At 49.1% G+C, this 24876-nt stretch overlaps 2 protein-coding genes across 4 annotated transcripts in view; one reads left to right on the top strand and one right to left on the bottom strand.

Annotated features, from left to right (window-relative positions):
• The window catches only part of GOSR1 (golgi SNAP receptor complex member 1), an 82678-nt gene that overhangs the window by 43438 nt on the left and 14364 nt on the right, over positions 1–24876 (top strand). For 2 of the 3 annotated variants that reach the window (XM_060283079.2, XM_060283078.2), the window contains exon 9: positions 561–2829. The exons of the other annotated variant lie outside the window; for it this stretch is intronic. In XM_060283079.2, coding sequence (XP_060139062.1) covers positions 561–685 — 125 coding nt within the window. In that variant the 3' untranslated portion in view covers positions 686–2829. Of the gene's footprint in view, positions 1–560; positions 2830–24876 lie in introns of those variants that run through there. 3 annotated transcript variants of the gene reach the window in all.
• Positions 10821–24758, bottom strand: TRARG1 (trafficking regulator of GLUT4 (SLC2A4) 1). Its single transcript, XM_035139954.3, has 3 exons — positions 24105–24758; positions 15344–15473; positions 10821–13449 (listed from the first exon to the last, which is right to left on the bottom strand). The coding sequence occupies exons 1-3, from the start codon at positions 24492–24494 to the stop codon at positions 13430–13432; spliced, it is 540 nt and encodes a 179-aa protein (XP_034995845.1). The 5' UTR covers positions 24495–24758; the 3' UTR covers positions 10821–13429.

The following is a 24876-nucleotide window of genomic DNA, read 5'->3' as shown; positions in this document are numbered from 1 at the left end:
ACCGGTTGGATTTCTGCTCATCGTGGAGCTTCTGAAAGCATGGCTGCCTGTCCAGGGGAGGGGAGGAAGTGGGTAGCTTCAGGGCAAGATGGGGAACCTCTGGCCTTCAGACCTCGCCTCCTAGCCCTTGGAACCTGCCCTTGCCACACCTCCTCTCTGGCCCTCCTTCACACCCTCCCTTGAGAGTTTCTGCCTGGCTGGAAATGTGTCCCTGAACTCTGGCCATGCCTCTTTGCTTGCCTGGGTGGGTGGTGGAGAGAGGGGTGGATGTGCCTGAATATCAAAGCCACGAATGTCTATGCGACTGGAGGCTTTTAAGCAGAGGTTGGATCGCCATCAGGCAGGGCATCTTTAGCCGCAACTCCTGCATTGCAGGGGGTTGGGCTAGATGGCCTTTGGGGGTCCCTTCCAATTCTATGTTTCCTCCAGGAAGGAAAGCCCAGTAGCCTTGCAAGGGGCTATGGGGAGGGAGTGGGAAGGAGCGCTCAGGGCATGCTCCCTGGACAAAATGCATTACTTTGGCACAGCAATCACCTTAACTCTGCTCCCCCCCAAAAAAGACCGGTTTCCAGCTGTCAACAGCCTGATCCAGCGGATCAACTTCCGCAAGCGGCGGGACTCCCTCATCCTGGGCGGCGTCATCGGGGTCTGCACCATCCTCTTGTTACTCTACGCTTTCCATTGACGGGACGCTTTGCACAGAGACTTCTGAGCTTTTATTGGGGGGGGCGTCCATTGCCTAGTCTGGGAGGGACAGGCAGGCAAAGACTGTTGGAGTGCCCCCCCTTTGGTGAAATCGAAGCCGAGAGTCACGCAGAGAGGAGGGCAGCACTGGGGGGGGCGGGGGTCACTCTCCCTCTCTCTGAGGTCGGCCACAACCCCCAGAGGTGTCTCCCCTTCCTCTCCTTTCAGTTACGGTTGTCCTCAAAACATGTGCATTAACACCCCCCCTTTTGAAAACACACACATATGCATAGGCTCAAGGTGAGTCAACCTGCGTGACAACGCTGCCACATTTAGTGTCACCTAGGGCCATTTTTTGGTGGGCTTGGGACCCGAAAAAGATCATCACCAATTTTTTCAAACCGGCCTCCCCATGAAATGCCAAGTCAAGCCTTTCTCAAATGTTTTGAGATCTTGAGGTGTGCTGGTTTTATTATGAATACAGCTTGAAGACATTTGGTTTCTTTAAAAAATAAGAATTCTAGCCGGGTCCAACCCTTTGATTGTTCCTGCGTTTTTTTGAGCCGCCGCCTGCCTCTTGGAAATCCCTGCGAGAGAATCCAGTTGCTTGGCTCCCTTTGCAGAGCATTGTGCATGTGGGGGGGGGGGCATATTCAGGAGGGATTCTTGGTGGATTTAAGGAGGAGGGGAGATCCTCTGGGGGTGGGGCGAGGTATATAAAATCCCCGTTTTGGAGAAAGGGACTTTTGAGAGTGACCAAAGCCTATCATATTGACTCATATCTCTGGCCAGGACTTCACATAGGACCCGTTTTTTTTAAAAAAAGAAAAATAATCTATTTTAATTTAGACGGAAAGCTATTCTAAACATTGTTTTCTACTGTAATGTATGTGGCGTTTTGGTGAGGGGGGGGGGAGAAGGCGCAGTCAGAGCATGAGGGGAACACATAAAGGCCATCATGTTTGACGTGAAGAAGGGCTTGTGTGTTGTTGGAATCTCTCTTCGTGAAACTGTTGAGATATAGATGGCCATGCTCATATTTAAGGGACTTCGAGAGAGAGAGAGAGAGAGAGAGAGAGGCGTCATTTCAGATCTTGCAACGTTGTGGGGAGGGGGGGGGGGTTGGCTGCAGATGCATTTATTTTTATGTCTTTTCTGTCCTCACTGGCATGAATCAGTCTTCTCTACAGATGTCACCTTCGTACACCAGAAAAGAAATCCAATTGTGAGCCCTCTCCTCCCCGGCTTCCTAACCTGTTCTAAAGCAGCCTGCTCCTGTTCTAACAGACACTGGATTTCCAGGGGTTTGGGTTTGTTTGTTTTTTAAGAAAAGGAGGTTTAAAAAATTACCAAATTGTTGTGGCAGCCTATCCAGACTCAGACAAGAGACCGCTGTTTTCCATAGAAGCAAATACGGATTCCGTGTTTCATCCATTCTTTTATCAAAAGTGGGGAGTCAGACTAGAGCAGCCTGTGACAGCCTGGTGCCCTTCCTTCCAGGTGTCCTGGACTACGACTCGCCATCGAAACATCCGGAGGCGCCAGGTTGGCAAAGGCTGGTCAAGAGAGTTTGCACCAATCACTGCTTTAACTTAGAGGCTTCCAAGTAACCCCGTTTCTGGGCCCAGCAAAGACCATATCCCGTGCACCTTGTGCAAAAAACCACAACACCCGAACCCAAACCATTGGAATTAATACACGATCTGTTCAGATAGACTCAGAAAATTGCCGTTTTACAGATGCTCCAAGTTCCTTGAGCTGATTTAACTGTTGATCCTGTTTGGGTTTTGAAGGCGTTTCACCGTTAGTGCTGATTTTCTTAAACGAAAAAATTGCAGGGTTTATATCCTTTGCCTACGAGGAGTGGAAAGATGGTTGATAGCAGGGAAATATCTTCAGTTCCATATAAACTGTTGACTTGGGAAATGGCGACGGGGAAGATTAAAGGGCAATTAAGTGGATTTGCTATCAAATTTCTGCAACCAGAGTTGGAAAGGATAACCCCCTGGAATCTCTTTTATTTTCTCTTGTACTTCTTAACACAACGGTGGTTGTACTCTGCTGAGATGGGAAGGACTGGGTTGCTTTCTGTAGCTGGCAAAGTAATAAGTTAAGCACTATCCTAAATAAAATCCATTTATTTAATCTTAGAATTGTTAGTTCTTTCCCCCCTCCCCTCCCCAAGTTTCAGTGGAAGACTATTTGGAGTGTATCTTGAGAACTCGTGGGGAGGTAGCAGCAGTGGAGAATGAGATACGGAACCGATGTCTTTCAGCTAGAGAGGGTGCAGACTTCAGTATGTAACAGAAGGTTCCATGTTTCAGAACACACACAGAGACTCCCTGCCTGTGGAAAGCTAGCTCATATTAAATCCTTGATCCTCTAGTTTTCAATGTGCAGGGTGGTTGGTTACTTCTTAAATGTGAGGAGCCATTGAAAAGAACAAAAACGAGTTCCCCAGCTGTAATCCATACTGGTACACACTCCTAAAGGATCTGTGCTGTGCGATTTTACCAGACGTGTTGTTTGGCTCGTGGAAGACTTGACTGCATTGTCAGCTGTGGGTTTGAAGGAAATGGTTTTTAGAGGCCAGATATCCCTCTCAATGGACACCTTAAATACATTTCATGGAGAAAGTGAATAGAGAAACACTTATCTCCTTCTCTCTTAACACTAGAATTTGTGTACGTCCAGTGATGCTGAATGTCGGAAGATTTGGGATGGATTAAAGAATGGATCTCTTCATGCAACACATGATTAAACTGTGGAACTCCCTGCCACAGGAGGCAGTGATTGCCACCAACCTGGATGGCTTTAAAAGAGGATAGACAAATTCATGGAGGAGGAGAGGGCTATCAGTGGCTACGAGCCCATGATCTCTGTGTTCTGCCTCCACGGTTGGAGGCAGCCATGCTTCTGAATCCCAGTTTTTGGAAACTACAGGAAGGGAGAGAACTCCTGTGCTCAAATCCTGCTTGTGGGCTTCCCGGAAATGGCGTCTGCTTAGCCTTTGTTGAGGCGAGGATGCTGGACTAGATGGGCCTTTGGCCTGATCCAGCAGGTTCTCATTACATTCTCGTGAAGCTATTACAGATGAGATGGCAAGGAGAGGCAGGCGGGCAATGAGCTTAAAGGTAAAGGGACCCCAACCGTTAGGTCCAGTCGCAGACGGCTCGGGTTGCGCGCTCATCTCGCTCTATAGGCCGAGGGAGCCAGCGTTTGTCCACAGACAGCTGGTCATGTGGCCAGCATGACTAAGCCGCTTCTGGCGAACCGGAGCAGCGCACGGAAACGCTGTTTACCTTCCCGCCAAAGTGGTACCTATTTCATCTACTTGCACTTGACGTGCTTTTGAAGTGCTAGGTGGGCAGGAGCTGAGACCGTTAGTGGCAGCCAAATGAAACTCCTTTCCTCAGTGGCTGTCCATCCCTCAATACCATGACAATTACAGAATAGGGCTGCTGCCTTCTTGCCCTGCTTGGGACCTTCCTGCAGGCAGCTAGTTGCCCCTGTGGGCAACGGAACGTCAAACTGGAGAGACCTTTGCTCTTCTCACATCCTTTCGAAAGCTGCCTTCTCCACTTCCTGCCCACGGACGGGGAAATCCTGGGACAAGCGCGCACAGCACAAAGCCATTGCTCTTGCAAATTGGGCAGGTGTAATTGCCTCCCAGAAGGGGCCCGGCAGCTCTGAAGCAGAGATGCGGTGCCGGGTGACGTCTCCCCGGTGGCCGCCTCCCAACAAACGCTGCTGCTGCTTCCACCACACCCTTCGTTAGTCACAGTCTGCTGCAGCCCAGGAAAAATGCATCGGTAACCGAGCCCAGAGAGTGAGTAGCGAGTTCGAGTTTTGCCCTGTCCTCCAGCCGCAAGAAGGCTCGTGTGGAGTTGGGCTTTGCAAGGATGTCTTCCGCTCTCTTGGCAGAGCAGCTGCAGGTGGCCAGTGGTGGTGGTGTGGTTTGGGTGTCAGGCGAGGATACTAGAGACCAGGGTTCAAATTCCCACTTGGCCACAAAGCTAACTAGCTGACCTTGAGCCAGTCACTGCCTCTCAGCCTAGCCTACCTCACAGGGTTGTTGTGGGGATTAAATTAAGATGGGAAGAGCCATATACACCACCTTGACCTCCTTGGAGAAGAAGGTGGGATATTCATCCATTTATACGTACCGGTATGTGTTAAGGACCAGTCCACTGCTTCATGGGGGCGCTACCCCACCAACCTCAGCCTCACCAACCTCAGTCTGCCCTCATCCAATCCCCACATCAGCCTTCTTTCTTACCTACAACCCAAGCTCAGTCAGTAGAGCATGAGACATAATCTCAGGGTTGTGTGTTTGAGCCCCACGTTGGGCAAAAGATTCCTGCATCGCAAGATTACCCTTTTGGTTCTACGATTCAGGTATTCTAACCAGCCCAGGGAGTGTCTCCACTTCCCATTGGATCTGGCGCCCCCTACTGTTGGTCTTCCTCTCTTCTGCCCTACCAGTTCCAAAGGGCACATCCGATTTGTTCGGGAGCCCAAGCCATTCGAGTACCAAGGTACCACTGTACATTACTTCTGGTAAATGAGTCACCATAGCCACTATGACTAGGCAAACTCAGCCCTCCAGATGTTTTGAGACTACAATTCCCATCACCCCTGACCACTGGTCCTGTTAGCTAGGGATGATGGGAGCTGTAGTTCCAAAACATCTGGAGGGCCGAGTTTGCCTATGCCTGCACTAGAGAGTCGCGAAAAGTTGTGTCCTGGACTTTTTAGACGCGTCTACCCATGTATTATCTGAAAACAGGCTCACGGAAGCAGGGGTCATCTCTGTCAACGGCACAGTGATGCTGCAACATAGAAATACTTTCCAGGTAGGAACCAACGGTTCTGTCTCAGGCCGCTGCAGAAAAGGGCCACTCTGTGCTGATGGCAGGGGGAGGGGCTATATTTGCAGTCATAGCTCCGCCTACTTTCCCCTTAAACTCATAAGAAAATCAGAAAAGAGCCTGCTGGATCAGGCCAGTAGCCCATCTAGTTCCCAGCACCCTGTTCTCACGGGGGGAATCCTACAAGCAAGACCCAAGCACAAGAGCTCTCTGCCGCTTTCCAGCAACTGGCAATCACAACTGTTCATGTATTTTGGTGCTTTTCCATTGCAAACTGCCCTGTGACCTTCAGGTGGAAGAAATTTGATAATAATAATTCGGAAGCCTTGCTGGGTCCTCAAGGTCTTCTCCTTAATCTCCCTGTTTCCACAGTTCTGCTGTTTGAATCCCGCTCTTTCCCCCCTCAGGTCTGTTTGGGTCAAATAATTGCAAGCTGGTTCTAGATCTAAAATAAGACACAAAGGCAATTAAGCAAAATAAAGGGGGGCGGGCGAGTATGCGTGTAAAGAAATGAATGAATCTGCCTTAGCACATTTTGATGGAAATGCACTCCTGCAAATCATCTTCCTTTCGGGATCTATTATTCATGGGGACCCATCGGGTTGTTGTATTTATTAATAATATAGAAGGTGGAAGAAGCTGGACTCTCTGCAGCTGCTCTGAACTCCAGCAGCCCGGCACTTTGCACCTGCCTGGCTGGTCTCAGGTGTGTTGGCTGTCCGGCCAAGAAGGGTGGGGGGGTGAGGGTGCTCCTTGGGATTACTTCCTGTCTTGTCCAATCCTTCTCTCGGGCTTCTGTTTGGGCTTGCTCCCCAAATCCCACCTGCCAGGCTGACTTCAGCCACAGGGGAAGCTCTTGTGGCTGAGAGTCAAAAGCAGGTCAAACGCATGGAAAGAATTGGAACAGTCTCCCAGCATGCAGCCTGTATATGCCTGTGCTTTGAATCTTAAGAATTTCTTAGCGATTGGAGGCAGGAGGGGGGATTTGTTTGTGTTTAAAATCCAAGTTTCTAGTCCTCATGTTCATAAGATAAGGACAACTTTGGATCTTCCTGCCAAGGAAGCCAGTATCATTCCTTCACCGATGGCTTTCTGCCACTGTGCAGACATTTGTTTCCTGAAGACATTTTAACCTGTTAATTTTAATGTCTCCAAATGAATTGAGAGGGTGTGTTGCTTATATAATGCCTGGTTGTTGCTACATGGTTTGCAGGTTGGCTACAGAATTGGGTTGGCTTGGCTGCTCCACCTCCTCTCGTTTGATTATTTTGTCATTCCCTAACATTTTTTTTAAAAGTTAAACACCCTTGAGCCTTTAATTTAATGGAAAAGGTATGTCTTATTACCTTGATTGTATATTAAAAGTACATCAATGGTAAAAAGTTGCCTGTGACTAATTAATGAGAAGAGCTCTTCAGCTGGATTGGGCCAAAGGAAGCCCCTCTGATCCAGCACCATCTTCTCACAGTGATCAAATGCCCCAAAGAACCTAAGAACCAAGATAGACTGCCTTTGGACCTGGAGGTTCCATAAGAAGAGTCCCCAGCTGTATCAGGCCAGAGGAAGCCCATCTAGTCCAGCTTCTTGTTCTCACAGTGACCAAGCAATGCCCCAAAGGGAATCCCAAAGGATTCTGAGCACCACAGCAACACTCTTCTCTGTTTGTGACTCCCAGCAGATGTATTGGGGGGCATCCAGTCTCCAACAGTGAAGATATTCCCAAATTCATCATGGTTTCAACCAGCTATGACCAATAAAGAAGGCTGATCGCTGAAGAATTGATGCTTTTGAATTATGGTCCTGGAGGAGACTCTTGAGAGTCCCATGGACTGCAAGAAGATCAAACCTATCCATTCTGAAGGAAATCAGCCCTGAGTGCTCCCTGGAAGGACAGATCGTGAAGCTGAGGCTCCAATACTTTGGCCACCTCATGAGAAGAGAAGACTCCCTGGAAAAGACCCTGATGTTGGGAAAGATGGAGGGCACTAGGAGAAGGGGACGACAGAGGACGAGATGGCTGGACAGTGTTCTCGAAGCTACGAACACGAGTTTGACCAAACTGCGGGAGGCAGTGCAAGACAGGAGTGCCTGGCGTGCTCTGGTCCATGGGGTCACGAAGAGTCGGACACGACTAAACGACTAAACAACAACATCAACAACAACAGAGGTAAGACTGAGCTGGGGCAGAAATTCAATCCAGTTCACATTGAAAGGAGAACTTTCCAGAACAATGGACAGACCTTCCCACCTGCTGCTCCAGGACCCAAACCAATTGATTCAAATTGCAGGAAATACAATTCTGGCATTGATTTAACTTATTTCATACAATTTATATACCGTTTGATTGTAGAAAAATACCTTAGAGCGTGTGGGAGGTTGTGGAGTAGGTTACTAGAGTAGGTGTAGATGAGGAACTGGTTAGGTTTGTAATTATATATGAGTCTGACCAAACTGCGGGAGGCAGTGGAAGACAGAAGTGCCTGGCGTGCTTTGGTCCACGGGGTCACAAAGAGTCGGATGCAACTAAACAACAACAACAACAACAATGCCCTAAGTCCTATATATCAAGCTTTTCACTGCAAAGTTAATGAAGTAGAATAGTGCCTGTGCCCCCTCTCCCTTCAGGACTGCAAATATGTTCTTGCCCTTTCAAATAGGTTCTGGGGCTTCTGCCCTGCTGAGCAGATTCCCTGTAAGCCTTTCAAGGAACGTGCTTGTTCGTGGTTCCTACTCCCCTTCCATCTAAGAGGCATTCTGTACCCAAAACCTTAATCGAATTGGACAAGCCAGTTAGCACGTCCCCCACCAGGCAAGCAGAGATGGAAACATGAATTTTGCCTTAGCTGTAAAGATCCCTGCTCCAGGTCTTGTCCGCTGGCCCATAAAGTCGCGAGCTGAGAAGACAAAAATCCCCCTACGAACCCAGAATATGCTGAAGCAGTGTAGCACCCCAAAGTGTTGGCTGGAGGCGTTCCCAGCCCTAATTGGAGATGCCACTGGGCGATTGAACTTGGACCTCCTGCATGCCAAGGAGGCAGCTGTACCAAATAGCTGTGGTTGCTCCCCTTAAAATAAACCAAGATGCTAGTCCTCATGGCTCTGAACAAAGGGTTGAAATACAAGCATATGCCTTATACAGATTCCGACCTGTGGTCCAGACAGCTCAGTGTTTTCCACACTTACTGGCAGCAGCAGCAGCTCTCCAAGGTTTCAAGCAGGAGACATTCCTGGCCACATCTGGAGATATGTCATGGTTTAAACCTGGCGCTTTCTGCAAGTAGAGCTGATGCTCTCAACCTCCCCTCTCCCCTCTCCCCACACTTTACAGATCAATTCTGCTGATTGTGTAAACTGGCTTACAGCCGGCGCTCGGGAGATGATGAGGGGGGGAAAGGCGGGTTGTATTCTATTTTATTTTTTAATTTGCTTTGCTGCGATAATGCAAGCTTGGCTGTTGCCGTGAACTCACTTCCATTTGGCAGGGAGAGCCGGATGGCAAGAGAGCTGCAGCAGAGCCACTGGGGGAAGAAAATGCCTCCGGAGGGAAACTGCTTTTGGGGAGGTGGCGGGCTTTGCTGCAAAGCGGGATTCTGTCGCTGCTGGCTGTAGACCCCTGCAGCTAGCAACTCATTCCGGACAATGTTGCTGCTTCCATTTTGGTAGCTGAATTCAGCTTCCAGCTTTGAAACTCTTGGCTTTCTGCTTATCTGTGTCGGGGAACCGGCAGCTCTCCAGATCGTGCTCGACTGAAGACTCCCATTTCCACGTCAGCCCTGCTGGTTAATGTTAAGACCATAAGCATAGGGAGAGCCTGCTGGATCAGGCCCAACACCCTGGTCTCACAGTGGCCAGCTGGATGCCTCATTGAGGGAAACCCTCCGGCAGGGCCCAAGCACAAGAGCCCTCTTCCCTGCTGTGGTTTCCAGGGACTGGGATGCAAAAATATTTCTGCCTGCAACTGTGGAGACATGGCCATCAGAGCCATAATAACATTATCCTCTGCAAATTCATCTTTTAAAACCATCCAAGTTGGTGGTCTCCTGTGGGAGGGAGTTCCATAGTTTATGCACTGCATGTTCAAGGACTTCCTTTATTATCTGCCCTGAACCTTCCAACATTCAACATCGTTTTCACGAGTTCCAGCATAATGAGGGAAGGAGGAAAACCTCTCTCTGTCCACTTTCTGTGTGATATGCCTCATTTTATAAAATTCTACCACGCTGCCTCTTTCTCACCTTTTTTTCTAAGCTAAAGAAACCCCCAAACACTGCAGCCTTTCTGCACAGGGAAACCGCTCCATCCCCTTGAACATCTTGGTTGCCATTTTCTCTACCTTCTCAAACTCTACAATATATCCTTTTTGAGGTGAGGCGACCAGAACGGCACACAGCCCTCGAAATGCAGTCGCACCATAGACACGTAGAACAGCATCGTGATGTCGGCACTTGGGGACCGATGAGGGCTGGGAGCAAAGTTTGGGGGAGAAATTCAGTTGAAGTTGAATTCAATGCAAGCCTGCCAATTTTGCAGTTTCCAAAAAATAGCGTGGGAAACATAAACACAGCGATCCTTTGGAATTTGAACTGGTACTAATTTTGGGGTGCAGTTTTTCAGTTGGAGAAGGCCCGCCAAGATTTGTGTGTTGGCGGGAGGTGTGTGGGAAAATGCATGCGACACATAAGGATGCACTATGGTGTGTGTGTGTGTGTGTGTATCACTGGCAAAAATGAGTATATTGGGAGAGGTTTGCACTGAGATGCCGAAAAGTTTCTACAAGGACTTCCACAAGGTGCACCCATTGCAGGAGAGAAGCTGCTCAAGTAAAGAAGCATTTTTAGGGCTGCAGTTTACAGGGTTTCTTTGCAGCTGCAATGTCGCTTTAACCAGATTGCTGTTCCCCAAACTTCAGATAGGCAAGACCTACATATTATTATTTTCCTGAATTGCACCTGCAGTTAAGCCTCCCCGGAGGAGCTCTCCTCTGAAACACAGAGGGCCCGGGGTCAACACAGGTGTATTGCCTGACTCAGGGCAGCACCAGCTCAGACTCCTGGAGAGAGAGAGAGCAGCCAGCCTCTTACAAAGTCTGACTCCTGAATTCTGCAGCAACTCAGCAGTCGGGAGTAGAAAATGAAGCTGGGTGCAGCAAGCAATGGATATTTTATTTTTATAAGACCTTGGCAGGTTTTTTTTTTTTATTTAACTCGTATCTCCCGCTTCACAATTTAGAAGGGACCGTTTCAACAGACTTGAGTCCAGCCCAGGTTTTGACCATGCATGGTAACTTTTCTCTTTATTTGTCATCATGCCAAGAAGTATAAAGGAAAAAATACGATACAATCTCTCGCAGAAAAGGAAGAAATGGAAGACAGAGATATTTTCATCCAAAAACAAAGGAGACCCCCCCTCCCCCCAGAATTCCCAAACACCAACCTAGAGTCTGTAGAAATAAGAAAATGAAGACAGTTTGGCTGTTCTTCCTGGGATGGTTGTGTGAATGCTGCTTGCATGATCTCTTGCGAAGGATCCGGCCTCCCGATCCCCAGTGAAAAGTAAAGGCTGACTCCATTGCTAGGCCAGGGGATTAACAAATCTCCAAATATTCTGATAATATTCTGATTCTATGGAATGTGTAGAGTCCAGATGTTTACAGCAGGAATTATCAGAACTTCCCCAAAACATCCCAGAACACAGGAAATGGCTTTATACCAAGCCAAATCATTTCTGTATCTTAGCTCAGTCCTCATGTGGACACTGCAACTCTACAATTATATGATTCTATCCATTGCTGTGTTCATTTTCCTTTGGCTCAAGCCTCACCCGTTCCTGGCACGCAGCTTCCAGAAGGTTGCCCTTTGGCCAGGAAAGTCCTCCCACCCGACTGCCAGCGGCTCTCCATGGATTAAGGCAGGAGCCCCCCCCCACTCTACTTGGAGATTGCAGAGATTGAAGCTGGAACCTTCTGCATGCCAAGCACAGATGCCCTAGGGCCATTTCCCTAAAAATAAAGCAAGATCCTAGTCCTCATGGTTCTGGGAAAAAGGTTGATTTAAAGAGGAATCTGACTTAAGGTCTGGACCTTGGCCATAAAAATGTTAAGGAGAGCCTGCTGGATCAGACCAAGGGCTCATCCTGTTCCCACAGGCATCAAACAGATGCCTATTATGGGAAAGCCACAAGCAGGACCCGAGCACAGGAGCCTAAATAAGTACAGGTATGTCGCAGCTTGCACACATTTGTGTGCATTCAGCTTTATGCGCTTGGCAATTAATTAAAAAGGGGGGGGGGCAGGCTTGTGTGAAAAAGGACTTTGGCAATCCCGCCCGCCAATGAACCCAATGTGTTTTGACTATAAATGATTTTGGCTTTACATGCGATCCCCAAAACGTAACTCTAGCGTTACTTGAGAGTCACCTGTCCTTCCTTTTATGTGCCCTGAAACTTCCATTGTCCAGCTTCGCTGGGTATCCCGGTATTCTAGTGTCGTGAGAGAGGGAGAAAAGGTTTTCTGCACCTACTGCATCCCTCCGTTGCATCTGCTTGTCCTGCATATTATTTTTAAACAGGTTTATAATTCATTTTAATGAAGGGATCCGAAACGATCCCTTTTCACATCCCAGCCCCGACGGGTGCCTGATCGAGCTGTTGGGAGATGCAGAAGCGGGGTCCTTTCCCCTCAGCCGCCCCAGGGGTGAAATGTCCTTGGGTCGCGGAGAGAGGCAGTGAACCGCCACTAATTCTCCAACGTGGGCCTCTCTTGCAAAAAGAAAAAAGAAAAACTCAGAAAACAACCCATCATGCATCACGCAGGACCAAGCAAGCACAAGGATGGTGCCTGGGCAGGGAGGCAAGGCTCAGCTATGAGTTCCCCCTATTCCTAAGTACAGGCATGCAAATGGTCATCAAAAATATACAAAACAGAATTCCCTCTCGACGCCCACACCTCCCCTTGATCCCTGCTCCAGACAGTGGCGTAGCAAGGGGGGGCGATGGGGGCGGGTGACACTCGGCGCCCCCCACTGGGGAACATTTTCTTTTTCTTTTCTGTTGCATGAGATTTTTAAACTGTTCTTATATGTTCTTTCAATGCTGATTTCATATCTGAAGTCGGTTTTGTTCTGTAAGCTCTAGGGGTTTTCTTTGCAATTCATGTTTTTCACTTTTTGCCAGAGCCAGAGCTGCATGGGGGGGGGGTGACAAAAAAAAATCTGCACCGGGTACCACCCGGGCTTGCTACGCCTCTGGCTCCAGAACCACCCCTGCAGAGGAGAAGCAGTATTTGGAATGGGCTGCCCGGTAGCTGGGTGGCTCAGTGGATTTTCCTTCTCCATATTTTTTTTTGCACGGCAATAGGAGTGATTTCTGCCCAAACCCCGCGGAGAGGCATAGCATCAATCTGTACAAAACCCAGTTCACTGCTGCTGGCGTGGGAGATCAAGGAGAGTTTTGCTTCGGGAGAAATGCACCTCCTCTTGACGGTTCTCTGTGCCCCCCCCCCCCGTGTCTTTCTCTCTGTGTGGCAGATGACGAGGTAGAGAGTTCCTGTGCCAGGCAGGAAGGGATCTTCATTCTTCCCCTCCTGCCTAGTCCTGTTCATCGGATTGTACATTTTGTTCATCCCCCCGGAAATAACAAACTTTTTTTGTGATCCAAAAGGCTAATGGTGACAATGGGCATGCTGTAATTCTGTTCAAGGATGGGAGCAGGATAGGGTTGGCCGGTGGAGGATGCCCGCATTTCTCTCCTGCTGAAAAAGTCCTTCCTTTTGCAACTGCGCAGAAGTGGGAGGCATCCTACGGCCACTCAAAAAAACAAAAAACAAATAAATATGCAGGTCGAAGGACCACCTCCTTTTCACTCAAGCTTTGCTCGTGTTAATTTGATTGCAGGTAACCTGAGGGTGGGGGGAGAGAGAAAGAGAGAGAGGGTCATTTTGGTCAGGCAGATTTTACAAGCACAGGACAGGTGTGTTCCTGTTACAATTTTAGGGTTGGAAGAGACCCCCAAAGGTCACCCAGTCCAACTCCAGGCATATCAGCTAAAGAATCCCCGACAGATAGCCATGTTCAAATATATGAAAGGATGTCATATGGAGGAGGGAGAAAGATTGTTTTCTGCTGCTCCAGAGAAGCAGACACGGAGCAATGGATTCAAGCTACAAGAAAGAAGATTCCACCTCAACATTAGGAAGAACTTCCTGACAGTAAGAGCTGTTCGGCAGTGGAATTTGCTGCCAAGGAGTGTGTTGGAGTCTCCTTTGGAGGTCTTTAAGCAGAGGCTTGACAGGCATATGTCAGGAATGCTTTGGTGGTGTTTCCTGCTTGGCAGGGGGTTGGACTGGATGACCCTTGTGGTCTCTTCCAACTCTATGATTCTATGATTCTAGATGGCCATCCAACCTCTGCTTAAAAACCTTTAGTGAAGGAGGGGCAATAGATAATTGGTCATAACATAGAAATATGGAAGCATGGGAACGATTATGGAATATGGGCATAAAATTGACAGCATGTTCTGGTTTAAGAGAAAATTATATGAACATGTTATATAGATGGTACCTAACACCTAGTAGATTGGCAAAAGGGTCTAATTCAAAATCAAATAAGTGTTGGAAATGTAAAGAGAAAGAAGGTACCTTTCCCCATATGTGGTGGTCTTTCAAAAAGGTTAAAGCTTACTGGGAAGTGATATATAATGAATTGAAAAAGATGTCTCAGATAACATTCGTTTTTTAAAAAAACAACAACCCAGAAGCTTTTCTCTTGGGAATTATGGGATCAGAACTACTAGTAGTATAGAAGTTAGTTTATGCGAGACCAGAGTTGCGAGAATGTTATTTGCTCAAAATTGGAAGGAAGAAGACGTCCCAACAAAAGAGAATGGTTACAGAAACTAATGGAGTATGCAGAAATGGTGAAACTTATAGGGAGCATAAGAAATCAAGATAACAAACTCTAGAAAGGAATGGAAATGGTTTATTGAGTATTTACAAATAAACTGTAAAGAGATGAAGCCATTGGCAGGATTCTTGTAAAAACCTGCAGTTTCAAAAATACCGGTATATATGAGATATATATGAGAACAGAGGAATAAAAGAATAAGTTAAGATAATTTGGAGTATGCAGGAAAGGACGAAAATGAATGCAAAGAACTGCAGAAAGGGGGAAAGGGGTGGAAGTCGGAGATGTTAAAATTATGGTTGAATAATTGTTGTAACGTATATCAATTAAATGTAAAATTATTTTTTAGAAAACCTTTAGTGAAAGAGGGTCCACCACCTTCTGAGGGAGACCATTCCACAACTGAATGGCTCTTACTCTCAGAAACTTCTTCCTAAAGTTTAGTCTCAATCTCCTTTTTCGTCATTTGAATGCATTGGTTCAGGAACTACCAACTAAAACCGCTTTGCATTATAAACTCCTTGCGGACAGAAACATGGGTTTGTTTTGTCTGGGAAATGCTGTCAAAGCTCTTCCCTGCCACCAAAATTGAGAGAGTCGGAGCAGAATCATTTCCTTGAAGGGAGCAAAGAACGGTTTTTTGATCTGGCCTGGAGGGAGGGTAGCCCTGCAAAGACCATCCTTGAAAATAACGTAGTTTTGTTAGAATCATAGAATCTTAGAGTTGGAAGGGACCCGGAGGGTCACCCAGCCCAACCCCCTGCAACGCAGGAATCTTTTACCCACAACCCTGAGATTAAGAGCCTCCTGCTTTGCCACCTGAAATGCCAGGCTTTTTTCCTCCCTGAGGGTTGTGAGCGAGTGTCTTTGGAGGAATTGGGTGGGACATACCTGTGAACTTCAGTGTGCAAACCAAGATGATGAGGGTCCCCAGGACGATAGAGATGATGCTGAGGAATCTGGCAACCCGCCCCAACCTCCGTGCTCCATCCACATCTCCCTGTTGGCAGCTGTTCCTAGACTGTCAAAAGAAGGGAGGGGAGGGGAGAAAAGTGGATCCGTATTAGGCCTGTATGCTGGCATTTCCCCTCCTGGTGTTCCTGCAGTCTGTGAGGATATTGGGGGGGGGGGCCTTCCCTCGCACTTGACCTGGAAGCTGCAGTTGGGGCAGGATGCTGCCCCACGATTGCTGGCCAGAGCGAGGGCTTGTCAGCATAGAACACCTGCGCTCAGAGATCTTCACCGGTTGTCGATTTTCTCCCAGGCCAAATTCAAGGTGTTGCTATCGGCTAACAACTTGGGGGCCGTTTACCTATGAGGTCATTTTACCCCACATAAGCCCACACGGCTGCTTCGATCGGTGGAACCGGCACTGTTACAGGGACCACATAATACCTGTTCCAGTATATTTGGGGGGGATTTGGCATCTTACTGTGGCAGCATCTACCCTTCGGAACTCCCTGACTCTTGATATCAGGCAGGCGCCTTCACTTAGCTCTTTTCAGCGCCTGCTTAAAGCATCCTTGTTTAGGCATGGCTGTCCAATTGTTGAGAAATTTAATGTGGCTTTTGATCTGTTTTCAGTCTACTGTTATTTTAACATCTTTGAAAGTTTTGAATTTTTGCTGTCGGGTCATCTTATAGTATGGATAGTTCTAGCCTTTTTGTAAGCCACTTTGAGGTACCGTATGTGGTTTTTTTTTAATATAAAAACAACCACCACCACCAAATGGTGTATATATTTTTTAGGAATTAAATGAATAAATCTAGCACTGGAAAGTAAATTCTCCAAGCCAGTAGCCTTGAAGCCCATGTATCTGCATGGGCAGATTTCTTAAATAAATAAACAATACATTCTGTAACACCTTTTAAAAGGGCCCTGGTGCAGCTTCCCACATAGCTCAGGAGTATAGAGCATCTGCTTTGCACGCAGAATATCCCTGCCTGCTTCAGTCCCCGAAATCTCCAGGTGAGGATTGTATTAATAATAATTTATTATTTATACCCCGCCCATCTGGATGAGTTTCCCCAGCCACTCTGGGCGGCTTCCAACAAAATATTAAAATACAATAGTCTGTCAAACATTAAAAAGTTCCCTAAACAGGGCTGCCCTCATATGTATTGGCTTTATTTGCTGCTGCAGCACACAGCTGGCTCATGCTTACATTACAAATGAGAAACCTTAGATGTGTGTGTGTGTGTGTGTGTGTGTGGTGCTTTTACTCAGGTCTACACTGCTTTCACACACACCCCTTTCTATGTCAACCCTGTCGGGTCAGCCGGGAGCAAGAACGATCCCCAGGCATAATGCAGGAACGAATCCAGCCCGTCTCTCCCATCAGCATTCAGTGTGCAGCTCTAGGGAGTTCCGACAGCCCTTTCCCGACGATTTATTACGACTCATGTCTTGGAGACACTGAGCATATATTCAGAGTCCAGCAGAGATAAAACGCAGGCGGAGCCAGGCTGAGGTTGTGTACTAAAAGCAACTTTATTAAACGTAAGGCAGAACAAAAGAAAACATGTCTCCTCTCACTGAGAGAAGTCCGAAGAAGGGGGGAGAAAAATGGAAACAGAATACAGCAAACATCCGCTCCCCTGATTCCAACAATAACACAGGCATGTGACCTGCACAGTGAGAGGAATGGAAACCTAGCAAGGCCCTGGCTAGCCGACTTCCCCCCCCCTTTATTTATTATTATTGATTCTAAGATCTCCCATTAAACCCTCTCTTGCAACCTGAACCCACTTCCACAGCTGTGCATGATTTAAAAAAAAACCATGGGAAAAGCTGGGTTCTGTATTGCATAAAGGGTATCAGTCCAGTTGCATATACCGGTGTGTGTGTGTGTGTATAGGTAAAGGTAAAGGGACCCCTGACCATTAGGTCCAGTCGTGACCAAATCTGGGGTTGCGCGCTCATCTCGCATTATTGGCCGAGGGAGCCGGCGTACAGCTTCTTGGTCATGTGGCCAGCATATCAAAGCCGCTTCTGGCGAACCAGAGCAGCACACGGAAATGCTGTTTACCTTCCCGCTATAGCGGTTCCTATTTATCTACTTGTACTTTGACGTGCTTTCAAACTGCTAGGTGGGCAGGAGCTGGGACCGAGCAACGGGAGCTCACCCCGTTAAAGGGATTCGAACCGCCGACCTTCTGATCAGCAAGCACTAGGCTCAGTGGTTTAACCCACAGCGCCACCTGGGTCCCTATATATATACACACACTGTATATGCTTATTTTGCATAGACGCTGTCACAGTGGCCGGAGTGGACTACTTCAGAGTAACGACGCTACGCAGCTCTGCATTTTATTCTTTTATTGGTGCTGCGTATTTACAGTGCTGAAGTCATTGCTATTTACATGGAGTGATGTGGTCAGTCGGTTTCAGAACCTCCTAATGGCTTTTGGCGCGTCTTTCTCCAACACAAAAGCTTTGGCAGCCCCATCCTCTTTCCCCTCCTCTTTCTGCGTAATTCCGGAGTTGGGGGGATGGGTCTCCCGCCCTTATTCGCCCCTTCCTGTCCCACCTGGGACCCTGGCTCCTCTACCTTGCCTGAGCCTCGGACACGACTTCCTGCTTCCCCACTGGAATCGGAACTCTCTCTGCTTTCCCCTGTGCTCGGGGATTGGCTTGAACTCAGGAGGGGAGGGACTTCGCGATATCCCCTGTCCCTCACAGACGCACTCCCAGGTAAACAGGGTTATGACTGCGGTTTATAAGCCTGTTTTTGTTGCTGCTGCTAATCGGGGAGATGGCCTCTGTGTGTGCTTCCGCGGCGGAGAATCGAAGTTATCTTTGCAAAACCGTGGAGTATGTAATGGTCCTCTGGGGCTGCTTTCGGTAATCGAATGGACACAGGTGGCAAAAACATCACACGCTCCTGACTTGTTACAAAATAACAGGGAGTCGGGAAAGACTTCTTCAGTGGCTTCTGCTGCTTTTCTCATCCTGAAAGGGGACAGAAATGCTGAAGGATACAACGATCCTTCGGAAGAGCCTGGCCGCTGGAGCAGACCAAAGGTCCGCCTTCAACGTCCTCTTACATTGGATCCTTAGTGAGCCATGCTCAAGGCGCCTCACACCATCCAAAGGTTCACGCAGTTCGCTCACAGTTACAAGACACCACAGACTTTAAATGGCCGCAATAAGCTGATGTGAACTTCTACTTCTATTCATGAATATGCAATAAAATTTATTTGCTGATCACTGAAATGCAGCAGGTAACAAGATTGCATCTCCAAAAACTAAATCTTGACTGCAGAAACAATCTCTTAAACAAAGATGGTCCATCCAGCATCCTTTACTCTGCAGGACGCATTTGGGAGCCTTCTGCTGAGTCGTCTGCTGAGTCAGACCATCTGGCTCAGTACTGTCTACACTGACTGGCAGCAACCACTCTCCAGAGTTTCAGAGGACGAGCCTCTCTGCCTGGAGGTTAAACCTGTGACCTTCTTCATGCAAGGCAGATATTCCACCACTGAGCTGTGACCCCCTAAAATTAAAGACCCTAGTCCTCATTGTTCTGAATAAAGGGCTGATTTATTTATGCAGGAAGCTGCCTTATGCTGACTCAGACCATTTGGTCCTTCTAGCTAAAGATTGCCTACACTGACTGGCAGCAACTCTCCAGGATTTCAGAGAAGGGGACATTCCGAACCCTACCTAACAGATTGAGGTTGAATCCTGACAAGACAGAAGTACTGTTTGTGGGGGACAGGAGGCGGGCAGGTGTGGGGGACTCCCTGGTCCTGAATGGGGTAACTGTGCCCCTGAAGGACCAGGAGCGCAGCCTGGGAGTCATTTTGGACTCACAGCTGTCCATGGAGGCGCAGGTCAATTCTGTGTCCAGGGCAGCTGTTTATCAGCTCCATCTGGTACGCAGGTTGAGACCCTACCTGCCCGCGGACTGTCTCACCAGAGTGGTGCATGCTGTGGTTATCTCTCGCTTGGATTACTGCTATGCGCTCTATGTGGGACTACCTTTGAAGGTGACCCGGAAACTACAACTAATCCAGAATGCGGCAGCTAGACGGGTGACTGGGAGCGACCGAGAACACATAACACCAGTCCTGAAAGACCTACATTGGCTCCCAGTACGTTTCCGAGCACAATTCAAAGTGTTGGTGCTGACCTTTAAAGCCCTAAATGGCCTCGGTCCAGTATACCTGAAGGAGCGTCTCCACCTCCATCATTCTGCCCGGACACTGAGGTCCAGTACCGAGGGCCTTCTGGCGGTTCCCTCGCTGCAAGAAGCCAAATTACAGGGAACCAGGCAAAGGGCCTTCTCGGTAGTGGCACCCGCCCTGTGGAATGCCCTCCCACCAGATGTCAAAGAGAACAACTATCAGACTTTTAGAAGACATCTGAAGGAAGCCCTGTTTAGGGAAGCTTTTTAAAACGGAAATACTTTATTGTCAACTTCTACAACTTGTATACAGTGAGATTACACAGACTATTGTATTTTAATATTTTGCTGGAAGCTGCCCAGAGTGGCTGGGGAAACCTAGCCAGATGGGTGGGGTATAAATATATTATTATTATTATTATCATCATCATCATCATCATCATTATTATTACTTGGAAATGCCTGGGATTGAAATTGAGGCCCTTTGCATGCAAGGCAAATGCTCTACCACATGTGCTACAGCCCTTCCCAGGTGTGAGGACAGGACATAAACGGTAGTGACCCTCCCCAGTTGTCTGTCCCCGAGATGTAGGTTCAGAAACATCAGCTGGTGTACAATTTGGTGGCCAGGTTTAAGAATATTACACCGATCCTGGCCTAATTGCACTGGCTGCCAATTAGTTTCCAGGCCCAATTCAAAGTGCTGGTTTTTACCTATTAAACCTTTAATGGCTCACAACTGCCTCTCCCCATATGAACTGTCTCAGACTCTGTGTTCATCATCTGAGGCCTTTCTTTGTGTGCCTCCTCCATGAGAGGTCCAGAGGGCAGCAACATGAGAACAGGGCCTTTTCTGCAGTGGCTCCCTGCTTGTGGAATGCTCCCCCCCAGGGAGGCTTGCCTGGCGCCTTCATTGCATATCTTTAGGTGCCAGACGAAAGCATTCCCTTCCTCCTAGGCCTTTGGCTAATTAAACATTCTGTGACCCTTTAAATGTGTTTGTGGGAGTTGTTTTTGTTCTTGGTTTTATTATGTATTTTGTGCTTCCGTTTTGTATTTTTATGTTGTGTGCTGCCCTGTGGTATTCTGATTAAGGGTGCTATACAATTTTAATGAATAAATGAAATATTCAAAGGGCCTGCTGCTGAACTATCTTACTTCATAAGAACACCCAGAGAGGCCTTTCTGGGCCAGGCCTAAGGCCCACCTAGGCCCAGCAACCTCCTCCCTGCTGTATGACCACCTCTGGGATGCCCCTGAGCAGAACACGGGTGCAAATGCCCTCCCCATGGCATTCTTCCCCATCTCTTGGTATCCTGAGATAGACTTCCTCTGAACCTGGGGGCTCCGCATTGCTATTGCCAGAACGATCCTACTTGCTGGTCTTGAGAAACAAGTGTTTTCATATGATTAGTATGGATGCGGGGCTCAAATGTGCCATGGCCCCCCTCTTTCCATGTCCTACTCAGCCTGCTGTCTATCTGTGGATAAGCCTTTCTCCCCATTGCCTATCATGAGCTGAGTGGCAGGGCACCTGCCTTGCATGCAGAAGGTGTCAATCGCCAATGGCACCCTCAGGTAGGGCTGGGAAAGGCTCCCTGCCTAAAATCCCGGAGAGCTGCTGCCAGCCAGTGTACTGAGCCAGAAGGACCAATAAGGTAGCTTCCTGTGTTCCTCTTCAAACATGCCCTTAGTTCAGCACCATGAGGGCTAGCATCTTGATTTATTTTTAAGGGGTGGGCCATAGCTCAGCGGTAAAGCATCAGCTTTGCATGCAGAAGGTCCCAGGTTCAAATTCTGGCAGCGTCTCCAGCTAGGGCTTGGAGAAGAGATCCCTGATCTGAAACACTGGTGAGCCACTGCCAGCCAGTGTAGGCAGTACTGAGCTCGATGGAGCAACGGTGTAAGGCAGCTTCCTATGTTCAGTCTGGAACCACACTGCGTTTTCCTGAAAAGCTTTCCCTGTTTTGGAGGACTCGTGGCTGCTACCCTGGACAGCTCCCTGCAGGAATCCTCTTTGCTTCTCTCTCTTTCAGCTTTTATATTAACCATTAATCCAGCCTTGGCCTTCCTGGCGCCCTCCAGCTGTTCTGGACTACAATTCCCATCAGCTCAGCCAACACGGCTCTTTTCTTCACATCATCCGCTGCTCTGCCAAGTTTACACAGCCAACACTGTAAACCTTGGCCAAAGGAGATGCGCTTACAATTCCCCAATAATGTTGGCTGCCCTTTTCTCCACCTCTCCCGGCCCTGCGTGGCAACCAAACCGTAGTCTTCTCTGTTTCTGAGCTCAGCCTTTTTGAACCATGTCAAAATTGTAAGCGTTGCCTCTGAGCACGTCAAGCGTGCCAGGCCGTTTCCTGCTGGATACCTGCCCTCTACACCCTTAGGTGGGTGGGTGCCCTCATCTCAGCCCAAAGGCGGAACTTGAGAACCGGCACGCCCCATTTTAGAAATTAAAAAGAGCATCCTGCACAGCAGGGGTTGGGGGTTGGACTAGATGACCCTTTGGGTCCCTCCCAACTGTACAATGCTAGAATTCTGTGATCTGTTTTCCCCTCCACCCTTCCCTTCCTTCCCCTGCTGCGTCTGCCAGGAAGCCTTCCTGGAGCCAGAGAGAGAGAGAGAGAGAGAGAGAGAGAGAGAGAGAGAGAGAGAGAGAGAGAGAGAGAGAGAGAGAGAGAGGAATAATCCTCCTTGCGCCAGCATGCTCCCCTCCAGCCCTATGGATGAATCTTCTCAGCATCCAAATCCTGCCCCGCCTGCCCCAAAGCCAACCCCAGGTATGCTTGGTTGACTAAGGAGGGGAGAAAGAGGAAGACACCCCAGATCTTATAGTCAATTTGGGACTGTTCAACGTAAACTAATTCGTCCTTGTTCCCTCTAGTCATCCCGGGGATGCTGTGTGACTTGGGGGGGGGGTTTCTGCTGCCACCACCCCCGACAAACTTTGGATCCCCCCTCTTATTGATTGATTGATTGATTGATTGATTGCCTTTATAACCCACCTTTTTCTCCCAAGGAGCTCAAGACGGCTTCCATGGCTCTCCCCCACCTAATTTAATCCCTACAACAGCCATGCGAAGCAGGTCGGGCTAAGAGGATGGGGACTAGCCCCCAGGATCACACCCAGAGAACTTCGTATATCCAAGTGGGGATTAGAACCCAGGTCTCTCCCACGCTAACCACTGCAGCCCCGCTAGTTTGTATGCCTTCGCGGCCAGGAGACTTTTGCCCGTTTTGAGGTGCAGAAGCATTTTCTCTGCCATTCTTTGCAGGGGATCCTGTCAACACGTGGCTGCCCCTCACCTTGGTGGTAAGCACACCCACAGGGTGGGAATGGAAGGGGGCACACACCCCAGTCAGAGGTTAATGTGCAACCAAATATGCGCCTATCAGCTCTGAAAACTGCTCTCTGAGGTCTCTTACCCTCGCGGTGGCAGAAGCTTGTGTTTGTTCTTTGTGGTCAGAGGCGCTCTGTGCATGTTCAGGGTAGTCTTTCTTTATTTCGATATTACATGGCAACAAATTCTGGAACCCACCCCCCATTTCCTCACTGTATAATTTCTCTCCGACAAAATCCCGAGCCAAGCAAGAAAGAGACCCCCCAGGCTGTTCTTGTCACGTCTTAACTTACGTGGGATTCGTCTCCAACCCATGTCTAGCTGGGGCGGATGGGAAGGAAGAAGAGGGCAGGGTTTGGAGCTATTGATCAACGTTGTTTGCTAAGCGGAAGAGGGAATTAGACACACACGCACACCAACCAACACTCCCTCCCCTCAAAAAAAACCCCTCGTCATTTGGCCCGCGAATTAAATTGATTTTATTGCTGTGTGATCCTCGACGTTTCTGCTCAGAACTGCTATTGAATTCAACGCGCCTTACTCCCTGGTCAGCGGGTATAGGGTAACGTAGCCTTAATTCAGTGAGCAAGATTCTACATTTGAAAGGGCACTTTTAGCATAATACTGTATTAATATTATTAAATTCCCCCTAATCCTCACACTCTGCTTAAGTCTTTCTCCCCTCTCCCCCTCCCCAATCCACAAAATGCACACGCCCCACCCGTATTTGGGAAGGAAGCTGCTGTATTTGGAGTCTGTTATGCAGGGAAAGTTGTTAATATCACTTTTGTTTTCTCCTCCTCCTCTTGCCAGCTAGGTCGACATGACTGCATATTCTTTCTCTCACACACGCACACCCCAAAAAGTCGTGTCCTTCTGAAAATGGAGGAACAGTCCACTCCAAAACGTCCAGTGTTCACAGACTTTTGGAAAAACTAAGGCACCCCTCCCTTACCGACACTCTCCTTCCATTCTCCCCGATGTAACGCCCTCTGCTCAAGTTTTAAACACAGCTACAAAGTTCCCGCCGGGGACTTCCGCGCTCCGCGACTCCCCGACGCCGTGCCGAAGTCCCCGGTGCGCCCAGGGCGCACAAGGAACTTGGCGAGGGCGGCGCGTCTTTGCGCACAGCCGGAGCCCCGAGGGGACGCGCTGGAGCGGGGGGACGGCCGCTTACCATGATGGAGAAGACTAAGGCCAGGATGTTGAGGGGCCAGATGGGGCAGAAGCAGGAGAAGATGGCCAGCGGGAGGTAGTCCCGCGAGCGGCCCGGCTCGTGGAGGTTGGAGGTGGCCGTGGACGAGGCGCGCCCCAGGCTGAGCCGCGATGGCGAGAGCGACGTGGCCTCCAGCTTCCCCTCCGAGCCGGACTGGTAAGGCAGGCTGTGGTGGCCGTTGCGCTCGGCCTCGCCCCCGGCGGGCGCTTCATCGCCGCCTTCTCCACCTGCTGCGAAGGACTTCGGGGCTACCCCGACGGCGGTCAGCAGCTTCTCGGTCTCCTGCGAGTCCACAGGCGGAGGAGAGTTCTCCAGCGCCTTCGCCAGCGGCGCCTCCGTGTTGATGGCCATGGCTGCGCCGCGTTTAGACTCCCATGATCCGGGCGAAGGCGCAGGGGTTCCGGGGCAGGGAGCCGCGGGCGCCGCCTCGACGGGATCACACGCGCCTCGCCCTGGTGCAGCTGGGGGCTCTCTCCGTCCTCCTCCTGCCTCTTGCTCGCTCGCTTTCCTGACCCAGCCACGCAGGCTTCTCTCTTATCCGCCGCGCTCGCCTTTCTCTCTCCAAAGCGCTCTTTGGCAACTGCGCGCCGGTCCGTCGAAGGGGCCGCCCAGGCTGGGTTGTGAGCTCACCGAGCAGGCGAGAGGAGGAGGAGCCAGAGCGCCTTCCCTGACGCTCGCTCGCCCCAAGGCACGGCCCGCCAACCGCCGGCAATGGGCAGATTGCTCGGGTTGT

This window comes from Zootoca vivipara, chromosome 14, assembly GCF_965207765.1.
Source record: "Zootoca vivipara chromosome 14, rZooViv2.hap1.1, whole genome shotgun sequence".
Classification (NCBI taxonomy): Eukaryota; Metazoa; Chordata; class Lepidosauria; order Squamata; family Lacertidae; genus Zootoca; species Zootoca vivipara.
Note: the sequence above shows the minus strand (reverse complement) of the source record. Positions and strands in the feature narration are given on the sequence as shown.

Coding starts and splice junctions, on each gene's coding strand:
- TRARG1 (XM_035139954.3), bottom strand. CDS start 24,494: ATGGCCATCAACACGGAGGCGCCGCTGGCGAAGGCGCTGGAGAACTCT. Junction 15,474..24,104: donor CCTTAGTCTTCTCCATCATG/GTAAGCGGCCGT, acceptor TTCTTTTGACAG/TCTAGGAACAGCTGCCAACA. Junction 13,450..15,343: donor TTGCACACTGAAGTTCACAG/GTATGTCCCACC, acceptor CCCCACCCTCAG/GTTACCTGCAATCAAATTAA.